The sequence below is a fragment of the Canis lupus genome, chromosome 32 (assembly GCF_011100685.1).
Source record: "Canis lupus familiaris isolate Mischka breed German Shepherd chromosome 32, alternate assembly UU_Cfam_GSD_1.0, whole genome shotgun sequence".
NCBI lineage: Eukaryota > Metazoa > Chordata > Mammalia > Carnivora > Canidae > Canis > Canis lupus.
In genome coordinates, this window is record NC_049253.1 from 19,553,256 (window position 1) to 19,568,955 (window position 15,700).

A 15,700-nucleotide genomic window follows, 5' to 3' on the forward strand; every position below is an offset into this window, starting at 1 on the left:
TCTCTTCCTCTGCTAATAAGGACACCAGTCCTATTGGATCAGGGCCCTATTCTTACGGCCTTAATTACCTCTTTAAAGGCCATGTCTCCAAAAATAGTCATACTGGTGTTAAGGTTTCCATAAATGAGATTTGGGATGATGTAGTTAGTTCATTCCATAACTTCCTCTGAGAGTAGGAATATTTAATATTAATATATTAATATTAACATTTAATATTTTTTTTTAAATTTTTTATTTATTTACTTATGATAGTCACAGAGAGAGAGAGAGAGGCAGAGACACAGGCAGAGGGAGAAGCAGGCTCCATGCATCGGGAGCCTGATATGGGATTCGATCCCGGGTCTCCAGGATCGCGCCCTGGGCCAAAGGCAGGCGCCAAACCGCTGCGCCACCCAGGGATCCCACATTTAATATTTTTGATTTAAGTTTTATTATATTTTATTGGTACTCCTTGATATTGAGGATTTATCAATAAAATATAACTTTTTTTACTATTTTTATCTTGTGTGATATTTTAAAAAATAGTTCTGTAGATACAGCAGCACTTTTTTTTGTTTATTTTTTCTCTTCGTTTATCACTTAGATTGTGAGGCAGTGGCTCTCAAATTTCTTGCACCTCTTTATAGTGTTAAATGATTGTGAAATCTAAAGAACCTTTTTGTTTTATATGTATTAAATATCTTCTATTTTATATCAAAGATATTAAATATCTTATATTTTATATATTTATGTTGAAGTAAAGTTGACATACAATATTATATTAGTTTTAGGTATACAACATAGTAATTTGACAATTCTATATATTATGCAGTGCTCACCATGGTAAGTGTTGTTAGCCATCTGTCACCACACAAAGTTATTACAAAATTATTGTTGACTATATTCCCTGTGCTGCACTTTTCATCCCTGTGACTCATTTTATAACTGGAAGTTTTTACCTTTTAATCTCCTTTACCTATTTTGTTTATCCCCCTACTCTCCTCCCCTCTGACAACCACCAGTTTTTGTTTGTGTGTGGGTATGTATGTGTATGTTTGTTTGCTTGTTTGTTTTTTAGATTCCACATATAAGTGAAATAATTTAGTAATTATCTTTCTCTGACTTGTTTCACTTAGCATATCTTTTTAGGTCTATCCATGTTGTCGCAAATGGCAAGATTTCATTCTTTTTTATGGTTAAGTAATATGCCATTGTGTGTGTGTGTGTGTGTGTACACATCTTCTTTATCCATTTATCTATTGATGGATACTTGGGTTGCTTCCATATCTTGGCTATTGCAAATAATGCTACAATAAACATAGGGATGCATATATCTTTGTGAATTGGTATTTTAATTTTTTTGAGGGGTAAATATCCAGTAGTAAAATTACTACATTGTATGGTATTTGTTTTTATTTTTTCAAAGAACTTCTGCATACAGTTTTTCACAGTGGCTACACCAATATGCATGCTCAGCAAACGTACATTCCTTTTTCCCTACATCTTTATCAACAGTTGTTATTGCTTGTCTTTTTGATAGTAGCCATTCTGATTGGCATGAGGTGATCCTTCATTGTGGTTTTAATTTGCGTTTCTCTGATAATTAGTGATGTTGAGCATCTTTTTATGTTTGTGTTGGCCATCTGTATGTCTTCTTTGGAAAAATGTCTATTAAAATACTCTATTTTTAAATTAGGTTATTTGGGGGTTTTATTTGGTTTTGAGTTGTATGAGTTCTTTATATATTTTGGATAGTACCTTATTCGATATCATTTACAAATATTTTCTCTCATTCACTAAGTTGCCTTCTCATTTTGTTGATGGTTTCCTTTGCTATGCAAAAGCTTTCTAGTTTTGTGTAGTCCTAGTATTTTTTTTTTTTTTTTTTTGCTTTTGTTTCCCTTGCCTGAGGATATACATCAGAAAAAAGTTGCCATGGCTGAGGTACAAGAAATTACTGCCTAGGTTTTCTTTTAGGGAGCCTGCTACTTTCAGGTCTCACATATAGTCTTTAATCCATTTTGAGTTTGTGTATGGTCCAAGAAAGTGATCCAGTTTCATTCTTTTGCGTGTGGCTGTTCAGTTTTTCCAGCATCGTTTGTTGAGCAGAGTGTCTTTTCCCTATTGATATTTTTGCCTTTTTTGTTGTAGATAAATTGACTCTATAAGTGTGGTTTTACTTCTGGGCTCTCTATTCTATGCCATTGATCTCTGCATCTATTTTTATGTTAGTACCATAATCTTTTGATTACTATAGCTTTGTCGGGTATCTTGAAATCAGGAATTGTGATATATCCCGCCTTGTCCTACTTTTTCAGGATTGCTTTTGTTTTTTTGTAGTTCCATACAAATTTTAGGATTACTTGCCAAAGAACTTTTATTTAGGTGGGTTATATTTATTGATACTTGTTATATTAACAATTAAACTTAAGGATTATTTAAAATATTAGCATATATTCATATATAGTCATATATTCATGGGAGAGTGAGAATAAATAGGCAAATAGAATCTTAGTATTTTTAGAGTGAATGTATCTCCCCCAAATTCATGTTGATACCTAATATCCAATATGATGCCATTGGAGGTGAGGCCTTTGGAAGGTGATAAGGATATGAGGATAGAGCCCTCATGAATGGGATTTTTAACCCTTATGAAAGAGACCATAGTCAGCTCCTTTATCCCTTCCACTAAGTGTAGACACAGTGAGAAAATGGTTGTCTATGAACTAGGACGTGGATCTTTGTCATACACCAAATCTTGGACTTCATAGTCTCCATAGCTGTGGCAGATACACTTCTGTTGTTTAAACCTCCCTCAGTTTATGGTAATTTGTGATACTAACCTAAACAGACTAAGACAGTAGTACTATGAAAATGATTTGATGTTGAAGATTCACTGAAAGGATGTAATGGACTCCCCAGGGGTCATGTGAACAAGCTGAGAACCTTGACTGTATGTAGAGTCTTTGATGTTATTAATAACATTATTTTGTTTGTTGATTAAATACCTAGATCAGAGAATCTTTAACATGTTAACAAATGGTTAGTAGCAAAAATTCTATGACCATACATATCACAAAGTTGTATGTTTTAATATATATATAGATTTTAATAGAAATATTTTTAGTTAATAAGGTACAATTGTATCCTTTCTTTAAACACACAGTGACCTTGTAATTGGGAATGAGAATAGATTTTTTAACTATGCCTTTTAAAATTATAGTGACCTTTTTTAGATAATAGTGGCATTTGCAACTCTTATATCAAATGTCTTTCAACATTATACTGTCAGCAGTGAACATGAGGATTGACTGGTTTGAAATGGCAGTTTTAGGCAAAGACATAAACTTTGAAATACCCGTAACTACTTTTAATGTCAAAAATCACACATAGTCAATGTCAACATTTGTTTCAGTGGTTCTGAGATCTCTACAAATTTTTAAAATTACATTTAAGAAGCATCTTCTCACTTGAATTTGCATCAAATGCTCATATGGAAACAAACATTGACATTTTCAATTGTGATTAAAGACATGAGCCAGAAACAGTCACTATTTATGAGATTAAGGTTGTATAAATTTGAAGAAAAACTTAAAAGACTTCTGTTTTATAGATTAAATTCTCTGAGTTTTTTGTTTTACTTTCAGTTTTCTCATGTTAGATTATTTGGATGCTTTTACCATTCATTTGTTTCTTTAATACCTTTTAAAATTGTATAGTCTTTCTTGCTTGAAGATTTTACAGGTGCTCCCAAAGGTTTCAAACTTTATAATTAAACTCTCAAGAAAAATATAAAACTTTAAGTGATGTTCTAAAAGATAGAGGGGCTTCTTTTCATAATCTACAGAATACATTCCTATTATTGACATTGGGTTTTATTATTAAATGACTCATTTTTTCTTCTCATTTAATACAATTGAGGCACATACTTCAGTCTTAAAAGGCACAGTGAATACCTCTGTTTCTGGCTATATTGGGGTAGCTTGTTATCAACCCAAATGTCCTGCTGAGAACAATTATAGAATAGATGAATTATATGGCTGCCAAATAGCTGAAGGCAGCAGAGAATAACCAAAGAAGATGGGACTTAAGGGATAGAGATTTCAGAGAGAAAGAGAAATGCATGGAGGTTAACCTGACATTTTCTGGAACTTTTTCCATCAAAGCATCTTTTGATTGGTAAGTGGCATAGGAAGAAAGGCTGAGATATTATGCAGAAATGGCTGGTACAAATCGTTCATCAGTCTCAAAGGTTAGGGAAATGAAAAATAGAAATTTAGGAATACCAAGGTAGTCAAGGCTTGAAAAGATTAGAGTACTGAATAAAGGAAACTGCAGATAAGCAATCCTGGCATTCTGTGGTGCTTTTCTATCAGAGGCATTTGTTGGTTTCTAAGGTGTGCAAGTAGGAAGCCAAGCATCCACATAAGAGGCATCTAAAAACCATAGCCTAGATTTGGCATTCTCATGTGGTAGGGGGACAGAAAATAGTGATGAAATATACTCAGAAGGAGTAGTAAGAGGGCCCTGGAAAACAGATTTTCAAGAATAAGGGCAAATAGGAAATAGATTAGCTTCCCCCAAAATTTAAACTCAGCATCAAAATCTCTCATTCCCGGATTGGCCCAAGATGATCTGTGTCTATTTTTTTTTTTAAAGATTTTATTTATTTATTCATGAGAGATTCAGAGAGAGAGGCAGAGACACAGGCAGAGGGAGAAGCAGGCTCCAGGCAGGGAGTCTGACGTGGACTTGATCCCAGGACTCCAGGATCACACCCTGGGCCGAAGGCAGGCACTAAACTGCTGAGCCACCCAGGGATCCCTGATCTGTGTCTATTTACCTGCAAGACCCAAGAATGTTAAATCCTTTCTAGTGGAAGATAACATCATTCAATTTATACGTTTTCCTACAAATAATGTTTAGCATTCAATTACAATCCAAGAGGATCTCAGACCCTTTAGTTGATCAAAATATTTGACTTTTCAGCCTTCAAAATAATTATAATTAATATGTTCAAGAGTAAGGAATGTGCTGGAGATTTAAAAGAAAACCAGGTTTATTAAAAAAAATCAAATGGAGATTTTAGCACTAAACATACAATACATGAAATTAAGATCTCAATTGATAGGTTTAATAGAAGATTAGAACTAAGAGGACTCTGTCATTTTACTAAACCTTGAGCAGAAGAGAGGATTAGTAAACTTGGGGGCTAGTTCAGTAGAAAATATTCAGACTGAAAAACAATAAGAGGATGGAAGGTACAGAAAAGAGTACAAGAGGTATATGAAACATATGTGTAATTGGAATCCCAGGAAAGAAAAAAGAGAATGGATTGATACAGTATATGAAAAGTTATTGGATGAGCATTTACCAAAAGTGACAAAAGACATCAACCTACAGATTAAATAATCTCTACAAACTTTGGGAAGAATAAACACAAAGTAAATCACATCAAGACACTATGTTAAAATTGCTGAAAACTAGATACAAACAAGGAATTAAAAATGGTCAGAGAAAAAGACAGTACTTTCAAAGGAATAAAAATAATCTGCAGATGATTATTACAGAAATGATGGGGAGTTAGAGACAATGGAATAGTATTTTTAAAATTACAGAAGAAAATAGCTGCCAACTTAGCATTTTATAACCACAGGAAATATCCTTCAAAAAATGAAGGTGAAAGGAGTGCCTTGGTGGCTCAGTCAGTTAAGTGTCTGTGTTTGGCTCAAGTCATGATCCCAGGGACCTGGAATCCAGCCCTGGGTTGGGCTCCCTACTCAGTGGGGAATACGCTCTCTCCCTCCCCTTCTTCCCTCAGCTCCTGCTCTCTCTCTCTCACTCTGTATTCTCTCTGAAATAAATAAAATAAAAAAAAATGAAGGTGAGGTGAAGATATTTTCATCATCAATTACATAGTAGACACACACACACACACACATACATATATATATATATATATATATATAGAGAGAGAGAGAGAGAGAGAGAGAGAGAGAATATATCGGGAGTGGGGGAAAGGACAGAGGGAAAGAGAGAATATTAAGCAGTCTCCACACTCAGCTCAGAGCCTGATGCAGAGCTTAGCCTTACAACCCTGAGATCATGACCTGAGCTGAAATCAAGAGTTAGATGCTTAACTGACTATGCCACCCAGGCATCCCTATCATTAATTATATTTTAATAAAATAATCTAAAAAGTTATAACAGGCAAAGCAATATCAGTGAATGGATTATCTTTTGGGGCAGTGTTTTTCAGTGAGAGGTAGGAAAAAAGAGCATATCAGAATACACATACACAACAGCACCTGCAAAATAAAAATCAAAATTCTGTAGAGGAGCATATACCTAAGGAGAGAGATTTATATTGTTTGAAGGAGCTTTGTCATTGATTCTGATATTCCTCTTCTTTGCCTTTATTCTAGAAGTTGATATTCTTTGTTTTAGGCAGTGATTTATGTGGTCTGTCTCCAAATTTTATTTGAAATTTATTTTAATTTATTTATAACAAAGAAAAGAATGCTTTAAGCTATGCATTGTCAAGTTTGTTTTGTATTTTATTATTAATTTCAATGTTATTTTTACATCATCCAAGGTGTTTTTTGAACTAACAGTGTTAGGAACATTGCTAGGGTATTTTGTGAGTACTAAATGTACATCAATACTATAAAATATGAAAATTCTAGCATAGTGATTATTGTGTATGTATAATCAGTATGTATTAGTTGAATTAGAATCAGCATATTAGATTCTCTGAGTGAACTCGGGAGAGGTAGGAGAAATAATTTTTAAATATGTGTTCTATTTTTAATGTATAAGAAGGGACAAGTGGAAAAAAATCTAATACTACTTGTACTGATTGTATTAACTGTGGAACATAGTAATAAATCTGGGAATAAGTATAAAAAGTTTTTTATACGATTCAAATAAGTGAATGAGTGAACAAATAAATAATGTTAATAATAATATCAATAGTAGCCATCGTATTTTTTTCAGGTGTGGTAACTACCTGTTTTTCATATAGCATTCACTTTACAATGGTCTTTTGTAGAAATTGTTATTATATACACTTTGAGATCACATGAGATAAAGAGAGATTAAGTAGCTTGTCCAGCATCACAGTACTACTAAGTGGTGGAACTAGTGTCAAGTAGTCAAGCAGTTTCTTTTTTTTTTTTTATGGTGAAAAAGTTTATATTTAGATTTATAGCCGGCTGGACTCAGTTTAGATGATCCCAATTTTGTTGGCAACATCCAAAACATCATAGTCAGGAGCCAGTCGAACATATGCTTTCTTCTCTTTCTTCTCTGATGTGACCTTGGCCACATCAATGTCATAGAGCTTCTTCACAGCCTGTTTGATCTGGTGCTTATTGGCCTTGACATCCACAATGAACACAAGTGTGTTGTTGTCTTCTATTTTCTTCATGGCTGACTCACTCAGTAGTTAAGGGGAACTTGATGATGGCATAGTGATCAAGCTTGTTTCTCCTGGGGACGCTCTTTCGAGGATATTTGGGCTGCCTTCGGAGACGCAGGGTCTTGGGTCATCAGAATGTAGGTGACATGCGGATCTTCTTTTTTTTGTGACTGTGCACGCCTTTCAGCACCGCTTTCTTAGCTTTCAGAGCCTTTGCTTTGGCTTCGGCTTTGGGAGGGGCAGGGGCTTCCTTCTTCGCCTTCCACGCCATCTTCGTGAAAGGGCAGTCAAGCAGTTTCTAAGCAGAGGTGTGGTGGCAGCTGTAGGTTGCCTTGCTACAGCTTCATAGATTCGGCCTCTAAGGAGACAACAAGTAAATGGATTTAGACAATTTAATACAGCAAAGGTGTCATCCTGGCTCTGCTCCCTAATTTCCTATCTCCACAGAGTGAAGCTAGTAAGGCTAAGTACTTATTGTACACACATGGGGATGCATTATCCTCCAAATGTCAGGAGAGAAACCCTGACATTGGTAGACTCTGATCTTATATGAGAGCTGCCAGCAAGGCAAACCTGCTCCATTCTCACTTTCAGAGAAAGAGAGATTATCTTCATTTACCTGGAGTGTAGTAATTTTACCCCAGAAAGGGGAGGCAGGCATTTTTGTCTTTACTACTTTGACTGTCTCTAGGGAAGGGGGATGTCTCTATATTTACAAAATATTTACTTCTAGCTTTGTGCCAAAATAGTATATACAAAATAATACATTATCTGCAGTGCTTTCAAGATATAAAACAAGTTGTTGAATGTATTTTATTTGATATATTGGTAATGTCCTCCTTTAAAAAATAATCCTCTTTTCTTGCTCCAAAATCTTTATGAAGGAGCTGAATCTTTTTGATATTATTGGCTGAAAGACAACTTAAGATATTAACTTACTTTAATATCCAAAGAATAGGCTTTCTGGTTTTAGATGTGTAATAATAATACTATTCAAAGTTTAATAGCTAAATTACTGTATTTAATCCAGCTACTCAGTGGATTAAAAATTTCTTTTTTTCTTTTTTTAAAAAAGATTTTATTTATTAATTCATGACACAGAGAGAGAGGCAGAGACACAGGCAGATGGAGAAACAGGCTCCACACAAAGAGCCCGATGTGGTACTTGATCCCAGAGTTGGGATTACGCCCTGAGCCAAAGGCAGATGCTCAACTGCTGAGCCACCCAGGCATCCCTAAAAATTTCTTTAAAATTGAATATCATAGGAGCTATCCCAGTAATTCTGCTATAAGTTTACTGCAGACCAAAGTAATTTCTTCAGGGTTTTCATTGTGGAATTCAGGCTTTATGAAGCATTTGTTGAAATATAGTGTCAAGTTGCCTTCTGAAAAAGAAAATCCTCACCCCATTTTGTATGATAACCAAACAATTTCAATCTATTATATAGGTTTTTACATGAGGAGAATGTTTAACTCCATGAACTAGATTGATTGCTTAGATTCCTAAAATGGAAAGAGGTGAGAAGGAAACATTTCTTCGATGTGTTGCTGTTATTGATGAGGCCATATTTGAATCTTGAGCCTTCTGACATCTGTAAATGCTACACTGTTAAAAGAATAATGTGATTTCCTCATGTTTCTGAATATATATTATACATTTAATAAAAAGAACTGATATAACTGATATTGATTGTCAGAAATAATAAACTTCTGAATAAATAAAACACTTGTACAGTTATAGGTAGAGAGAATGAATTAGGCAATTTGGGTACTTGTTATTCACTTGATAGTGAAAGTGATTTATGGATATTACATCTTCCTGACTCATGAATGGTAACATTAATAGTTGGTCTAGAAGAAAGGGGATATATTTACTGCCATTTCTGTTGTGTTATACCGATGTTCCTACAGATGAAGATCTATTTCCTATTTAGATATGAGTGAAGCAATGTGACATAAGCTCTTTTTTCAAATGGGGGTAAATATTAAAGTGTGGTTCTCTCTTTAAATTTTGACAAATAACTTCTGTATTAAGACATTATATATCCATACTCAATTTACCTTTTGTGGGAATCTAGTTGGATTACATTTTTCACCAAATTGTGTAATTTTGAAAAATTGTTAGCCACTAAATCATTTAAATATTTACATAGGTGATGTTTGATTATATTATAATCTATCTATATATATATATTAAAGATTTTATTTATTCATGAGAGACACAGAGAAAGAGGCAGAGACATAGGCAGAGGGAGAAGCATGCTCCGTGCAGGGAACCTGATGTGGGACTCAATCCCAGGACCCCAGGACCACGACTTGAGCTGAAAGCAGATGCTCAACCACTGAGTTACCCAGGCGTCTGACAATATATTTTTGATACATAAAGCAAACTTTATTTTGATAGATATATTCATTTTTTAAAAAGAGTTTGTTTATTCATGAGAGACAGAGAGAGAGAGAGAGAGAGAGAGAGAGGCAGAGACATAGGCAGAAGCAGAAGCAGGTTCCATGCAAGGAGCCCGACATGGGACTCGATCCCAGGACTCCAGGATCATGCCCTGAGCTGAACGCAGGCACCAAACCACTGAGCCACCTAGGGATCCCCTGATAGATATATTCAAATGCATATTGTTTTACTTCTAAGTAGCTGGAGATTCTGAGGCATCAAATTGTTGAGTTATGTTTTAGTTATAGCATAATCCAGTAGCAAGATGAAATAAAATGAGACATATCAACTTCTCTTTACTCACAAAATGTACTATAGTACAGTAGTTTACTAAACTGCAGATAGATATTCAAATGAAAGCATTGTTACATGTATTTGTAAATTCACTCATACTGATAAAGTTAAGCTATAAAAATGTACAACTTAAACTGTATGGTAGTATAAGTCAATGTCATAACTAACTTTTTTTTTCTGAGTGCATCTGTATGTATGTATGTATGTATGTATTTATTTATTTGAGTGCATCTTTATTTAAATTCCTTTGCCTTGCTGTGATTCAGTAACAGAAATAGCCTAGATATCGGGGGCAATTATTTAGGCAAAGTAACTCAGGGTCATCAAGATGAAAGATTGGTGATGAGGAAGTCTCAGTCTTATCTATATTGTTGGATGGAATTATTCAAATATATATTTGTTTACTTTGCATTCTCCTTATAGGTACATACTCTTTTTGGTAGGCATATCAGGTGACAGTGAACTGAACGCCATCTGTCTTAATTTAAATAGCAAGGGAATTTATTGGTACATTTTAGAGCAAGTCTGTCTTAGATACTGTTTTAGGCTCCCGGACCTAGTTTCTCTCTTTCACTTGTGAGAACTTCCTCTGTACTTGTTTTGTTCACAGATAAAACTTTTACTAATGATGGCAAGATAGCTATTGCACTAAATAGCTTCACAGTCTCTTGTTCAAGTATAGAGAGAAAAGAGTATCTGTGCTCCTGGATAATTCAAACAAAAGTCCATCTTGAATAATCTGTTGGTTTGCGATGTTTATTTATGATTTATTAAATTCTTATATACATTTATGATCAGCTTCTGAGCTATTTAGATTGTTCATGAAGGTAATATAGGGCAGGCATATTGTGGAATAAATTTTTTTTCTGTTATTATTAGGGCTTCTTTGAGAAGAGTTGAATCAGAGAATGGATATGATAGCTCTTTTGTAATGTTATGAGGGGATTGTTTATAAGCACATGTAATAATGTTTATAAGTTATACCTTCTTGGTACAAATAAAACAGTTTTTGGTTCTATTTTTTTTTTTAAGAACTGACTATAACTGGTATATAGACAAAAGATTTTATTTAAAATAGCGATACAGGGGCATCTAGGTGGCTTCACTGGTTAAGTATGTGACTCTTGATCTCAGCTCAGGTCTTGGTCTCAGGGTGGTGAGTTCAAGCCCCACATTGGACTCCACGCTGGGCATAGAGTCTACTTAAAATAAAAAAATAAAATAAAATGTGATCCAATAATTGAATTCCTTGCCATTTCCCCCCCTTAATTCTAAGAGATTTTTAAATAATTCTCTTAGCATATATATATATATATGTATTTATATAAACACACATGTGTTTATGTTTATATGTGTGTATAATTTTATTTTATATATATAAACTTGTCATCAGATGGTAATTTGGCTCCCACCTTTGTCATCCTTATTTTTGGTTTGCTATTTTGGAAAGAAATTATAGGGCGACATTAAATGATAAGGATGATATCTGGCATCCTATTCTGTTTTCTTTTTTTTTTCTGTTCAGGAAGCATTTTATTGTCGGTCCAAATTTTAGGAATTTTCCCTGACAGAAAATCAACACTTTCAGAAAACCTCTTGCATGGCCCTGCTCAGCTCCTGAATCTTAGTTTTCACAGACATATCAGCATATTTCTCCCTAATACGGACAATCATTATGTGACGGATCAACCTTGACTTCCAATTTCAATACTTGGCCTTTGCTTAGGAAGCTCTTCAGGACCGTTTTTAGTTGAGTAAAAGTGACTTCATCCAAAGGAGACGTGGTGGTCACTGAGCACAGTACTTCTCCATGGTGGACACTCATCATGGTGGAAAAGGCAAAAATGACTCCAGGAGTATTGTTTAAGTGACAGTTCTCAACAAGCAAACTGATCAGGTTGGATATGACAGGAGAGAACTTCACTTTTGCTGTTACGTCATTTAGGCTTTTCACTTTCATGGAACAGTTTACGTAGGAGCTCATAGTGGAAGTAGCCGTTTTAGGTTCCTTCCAGATTTGTGCTACTCTCAATTCCTTTTCTACTTGTTTCAGTTTATTCTGTTTAGATGCAGCAGAATAAAGAGCAGTGGCATAGTGACCTTTGATACCATATATCTGAACAGGTGGTTTCATGAGCTTGGAAAACTGCCTGACCAAGACATACAAAACATTGCACCTGCTGGGACAGCCCGGGCACCACTGGGGTGGCCATCTTTTCTGCGTGGCTGTAGGTCAAACCCAAGTCAGAGAGAGAGAGAGAGAGAGAGAGAGACACGCAAGGGTGCCTCTATTCTGCTTTCAGTGGGAATGCCTTTAGTTTTCTCTTTTTGCATGGCACTAGCTTCTAGTTTAAAATGAATATTTTTTTTACCATTTAAAAAATATCTTTGTTCCTGGTTTTGTAATATTTTTCAATGTGGAAAATGTGTTTGGAGCTGTTTATGTGATCTAGTGAGGTGTGGTGGTTCTCCCTAAACCTACTGACATGATAAATCTGTTGAGAGATTCTTACATTAAGCCACTCTTAAATTTTGAGTAGACAATTCCCTTAATATATAGTTGAATCAATTTTGCAAGTATACGACTATCTCACAGAGTATCTTCCTGGTTAATGTTTTTCCCCGTAGAGACTGTCTCTTGTTTATGTATATGGTAATGTCATAGAATACATATCCTTTAAACCCAATCAAAAATAAAAAAAAAAGATGTTTAGGAAAAGTCTCTAGGCACATTAGCAATACAATCTTGGAAGAATATGAACTTAATCTGTAGATGTTTTGTAAGTGTACTGAATTATCAGTGAAGGCATATACATCTCCAATGTTGCTGAGCTGAGAAAGGCATCATAGTATTCAAATGTGCAAGGCAACTGTTTGTTAATAGCTACTTGAATTGTTTATCAGGAAGCTATGTTTTAACATTTTACATCTTAAACATCATATCTTACGTATGTAACCATTTTATAGGGTTTTAGTTACTACATAAAAAATGGTTAGAGGTTTTAGGTTTATGTATAATGCATTGTAATTGTTATTCTAGGACAGAATATTTTATTTTTAGGAAGAAGTGATATTATACAGTTGATGCCTGTGTTTTATTGGGATTTTGCACCTGTGAGGTTACTCTGTAGTTGTGACAACAGATACCTCAGGTTGTGATATAAGAATCATTTCTTTCATAAAATAAATTGGATGATTTAATCTTGACATTTTAAAGATCTTGGTAGCAAAATTTTCTAGTCTAGATCATTTTTAATTGTTAATTTTTATAATTAAACTTCTATAATTTTTCTTTTTGTTTAATCAGATTTTTTCTACTTAATTTTGGATCAGTCGGCTTGGGGTTTCTATTGTGGTTAGTGGGTGAGACTGGTTCCCACATGCAGATGTAGTTTGAAACTCCTGATGTCCCTAAAGGAGGGTTTCTTATCAGCTTGCCAGATGTGGGTGAGGTTTTATTTATTTATTTATTTATTTATTTATTTATTTATTTATTTATTTATTTATTTTTAGGGGTGAGGTTTTAAAAGCTGTCAGCTGTCAAACGTCAAAAATGGAGTTAAACTTTTTATTTCAGTGGATGTCACAAGAAAGGGTACAATATTAATGATCAAATATTAATTTGTAACAGTTTTACACTTGAGGATTAAAGCAAGTGATTTTGGATGGTTTCCCTACTGAAGCCATAATGATCCCCTGGCTCTTTTTGATGTTTTGTCTGATTTGGAATATAACCGGAGTCATATTTAATAGGTGCTGGTTAGATCCTGACCGGATGATTCCAATATATAGGGAATTTAATTTTTATAATTTCTTCAGAGAATGAAAATTTGAAGCCTATCATTGGATGGAAACTTCTGCCACATTCAAAGTGAGGAAAAAGCCTTTTTTTTCTTTTTTCTTTTTTTCTTTTTTTGGCTATGGTGCAAATTTGAATTGATTTCAAATGGGAAATAGATAACAATCAATTTATTCTATTATGGAAATACATTTGTATGGTTTAAACCCCCATATGAAAGGCAAAAAGACTTTGGATTATAATGAAAAAATAAAATTCTATTCGTAAGAAGCACACAAATAACTAACTAAATAAATATAATGATTAAAAGTGAAAGGATGAAGAAGGATATGTCAGGCAAATGGAAGTAGAAAATACAATGTGAGTTTCCAGATTCATTTCCTACAAAGTAAAATTCAAGACAAAAGTATTCAGGGTGGTATTGAAGCAGACACCTTTCTCTCTGTGGCTGAATCAATTGTAGGGAGTGCTACCCATTACAGAGATTTGAGATTATATTTGCAGGAGAAGATAGAACTATCTCTCTGTAATAGCAGGATTCCATCCCCCCCAACATTAAAACATACCTCCTTTTGGTATTTGGCTTATAATCAGTTAAGTTGGTGGAAAGTTTGAAGGATACAATTAGGTGTATCCTATACATGAAGAGAAAGAATGAGCCTTTTTTTTCAGACAAATATATATATTTGTTATTTTTAATTCTATTCATAATTTCTTACAGGTTTTAAATAAATTTTGGAATCATTTTTCTGATTATCAAATTTAAGTTGTAAAATGGCATCTTTTTTTCTACCCATGAGTGAAGAAAATTTAGAGTTTTACTGACAAACTAAATATATGGAGTACTTGTCAAATGGCAATTTCTAGCATCTATATTTGAGAGAGCTTTTAAAACATCTTTACTTGAGGGACCTTTACATCTCAGTATATAACATTCTTTATGCCTGTAACTTACATTTTTTGATATTTGTCTTCTCAGTGCACAGGGAAAGATATGTGTAATTGAGTGGAGACAGATGAGATGGAGTATTGCTCTAGGTTCCTCAAAAAGTAGCAGATTGGTAGGATTGTGACCCACACTTTTGGCTCATGATTTTTTTCCAAGGGAGGTATAATAGAGAAGTATTGAAGTTATTCTCTTACTTGTTTCAGGCTTGAGCTGCATCTTTGCATTGCAGCATGTGGAAATCTTTATAGATTCTAATTATATATTTTCTCTGAATCCCACTTTTAAAAAAGATTTGATTTAAATTCCAGTTAGTTAACATACAGTGTAATATTAATTGTACGTGTACAATATAATGTTTCAACACTTCGATACACCTGGTGCTCATCACAAGTGCACTCCTTAATCCTCATCACCTTTTACGCATCCTTCCACCCACCTTCACTCATGAGTTCTTGGATAGTTAAGAGTCTGTTTCTTGGTTCGCCTCTCCCTTTTTTCCCCTCATGATCATTTGTTTTGTTTCTTAAATTTCATATAAGAGTAAAATCATATGGTATTTGTCTTTGACTGATATATTTCACTTAGTATAATACACTCTAGCTCCATCCAGATCTTGCAAATAGCAAGATTTCATTCTTTTCATTCTTTTTATGGCAAACACACATGCACACACCATGTCTTCTTTATCCATTCAACAGTTAATGGACATTTGGACTGTTTCCATAATCTGGCTACTGTATATAATGATGCTAAAAACATCTGGGTGCATGTATCCCTTTAAATTAGTTTCTTTGTATTTTTACCTAGTAGTGC

The 15,700-nt window shown here is 34.2% G+C and overlaps 2 protein-coding genes across 36 annotated transcripts in view; one reads left to right on the plus strand and one right to left on the minus strand.

The window, feature by feature from the left end:
- The window catches only part of STPG2 (sperm tail PG-rich repeat containing 2), a 531,806-nt gene that overhangs the window by 64,483 nt on the left and 451,623 nt on the right, over positions 1-15,700 (plus strand). The window lies entirely within an intron of this gene.
- Positions 11,797-12,273, minus strand: LOC102154615 (ATP synthase subunit O, mitochondrial-like). Its single transcript, XM_038582097.1, has one exon. The coding sequence runs from the start codon at positions 12,271-12,273 to the stop codon at positions 11,797-11,799; it is 477 nt and encodes a 158-aa protein (XP_038438025.1).

Coding starts and splice junctions, on each gene's coding strand:
- LOC102154615 (XM_038582097.1), bottom strand. CDS start 12,273: ATGAAACCACCTGTTCAGATATATGGTATCAAAGGTCACTATGCCACT.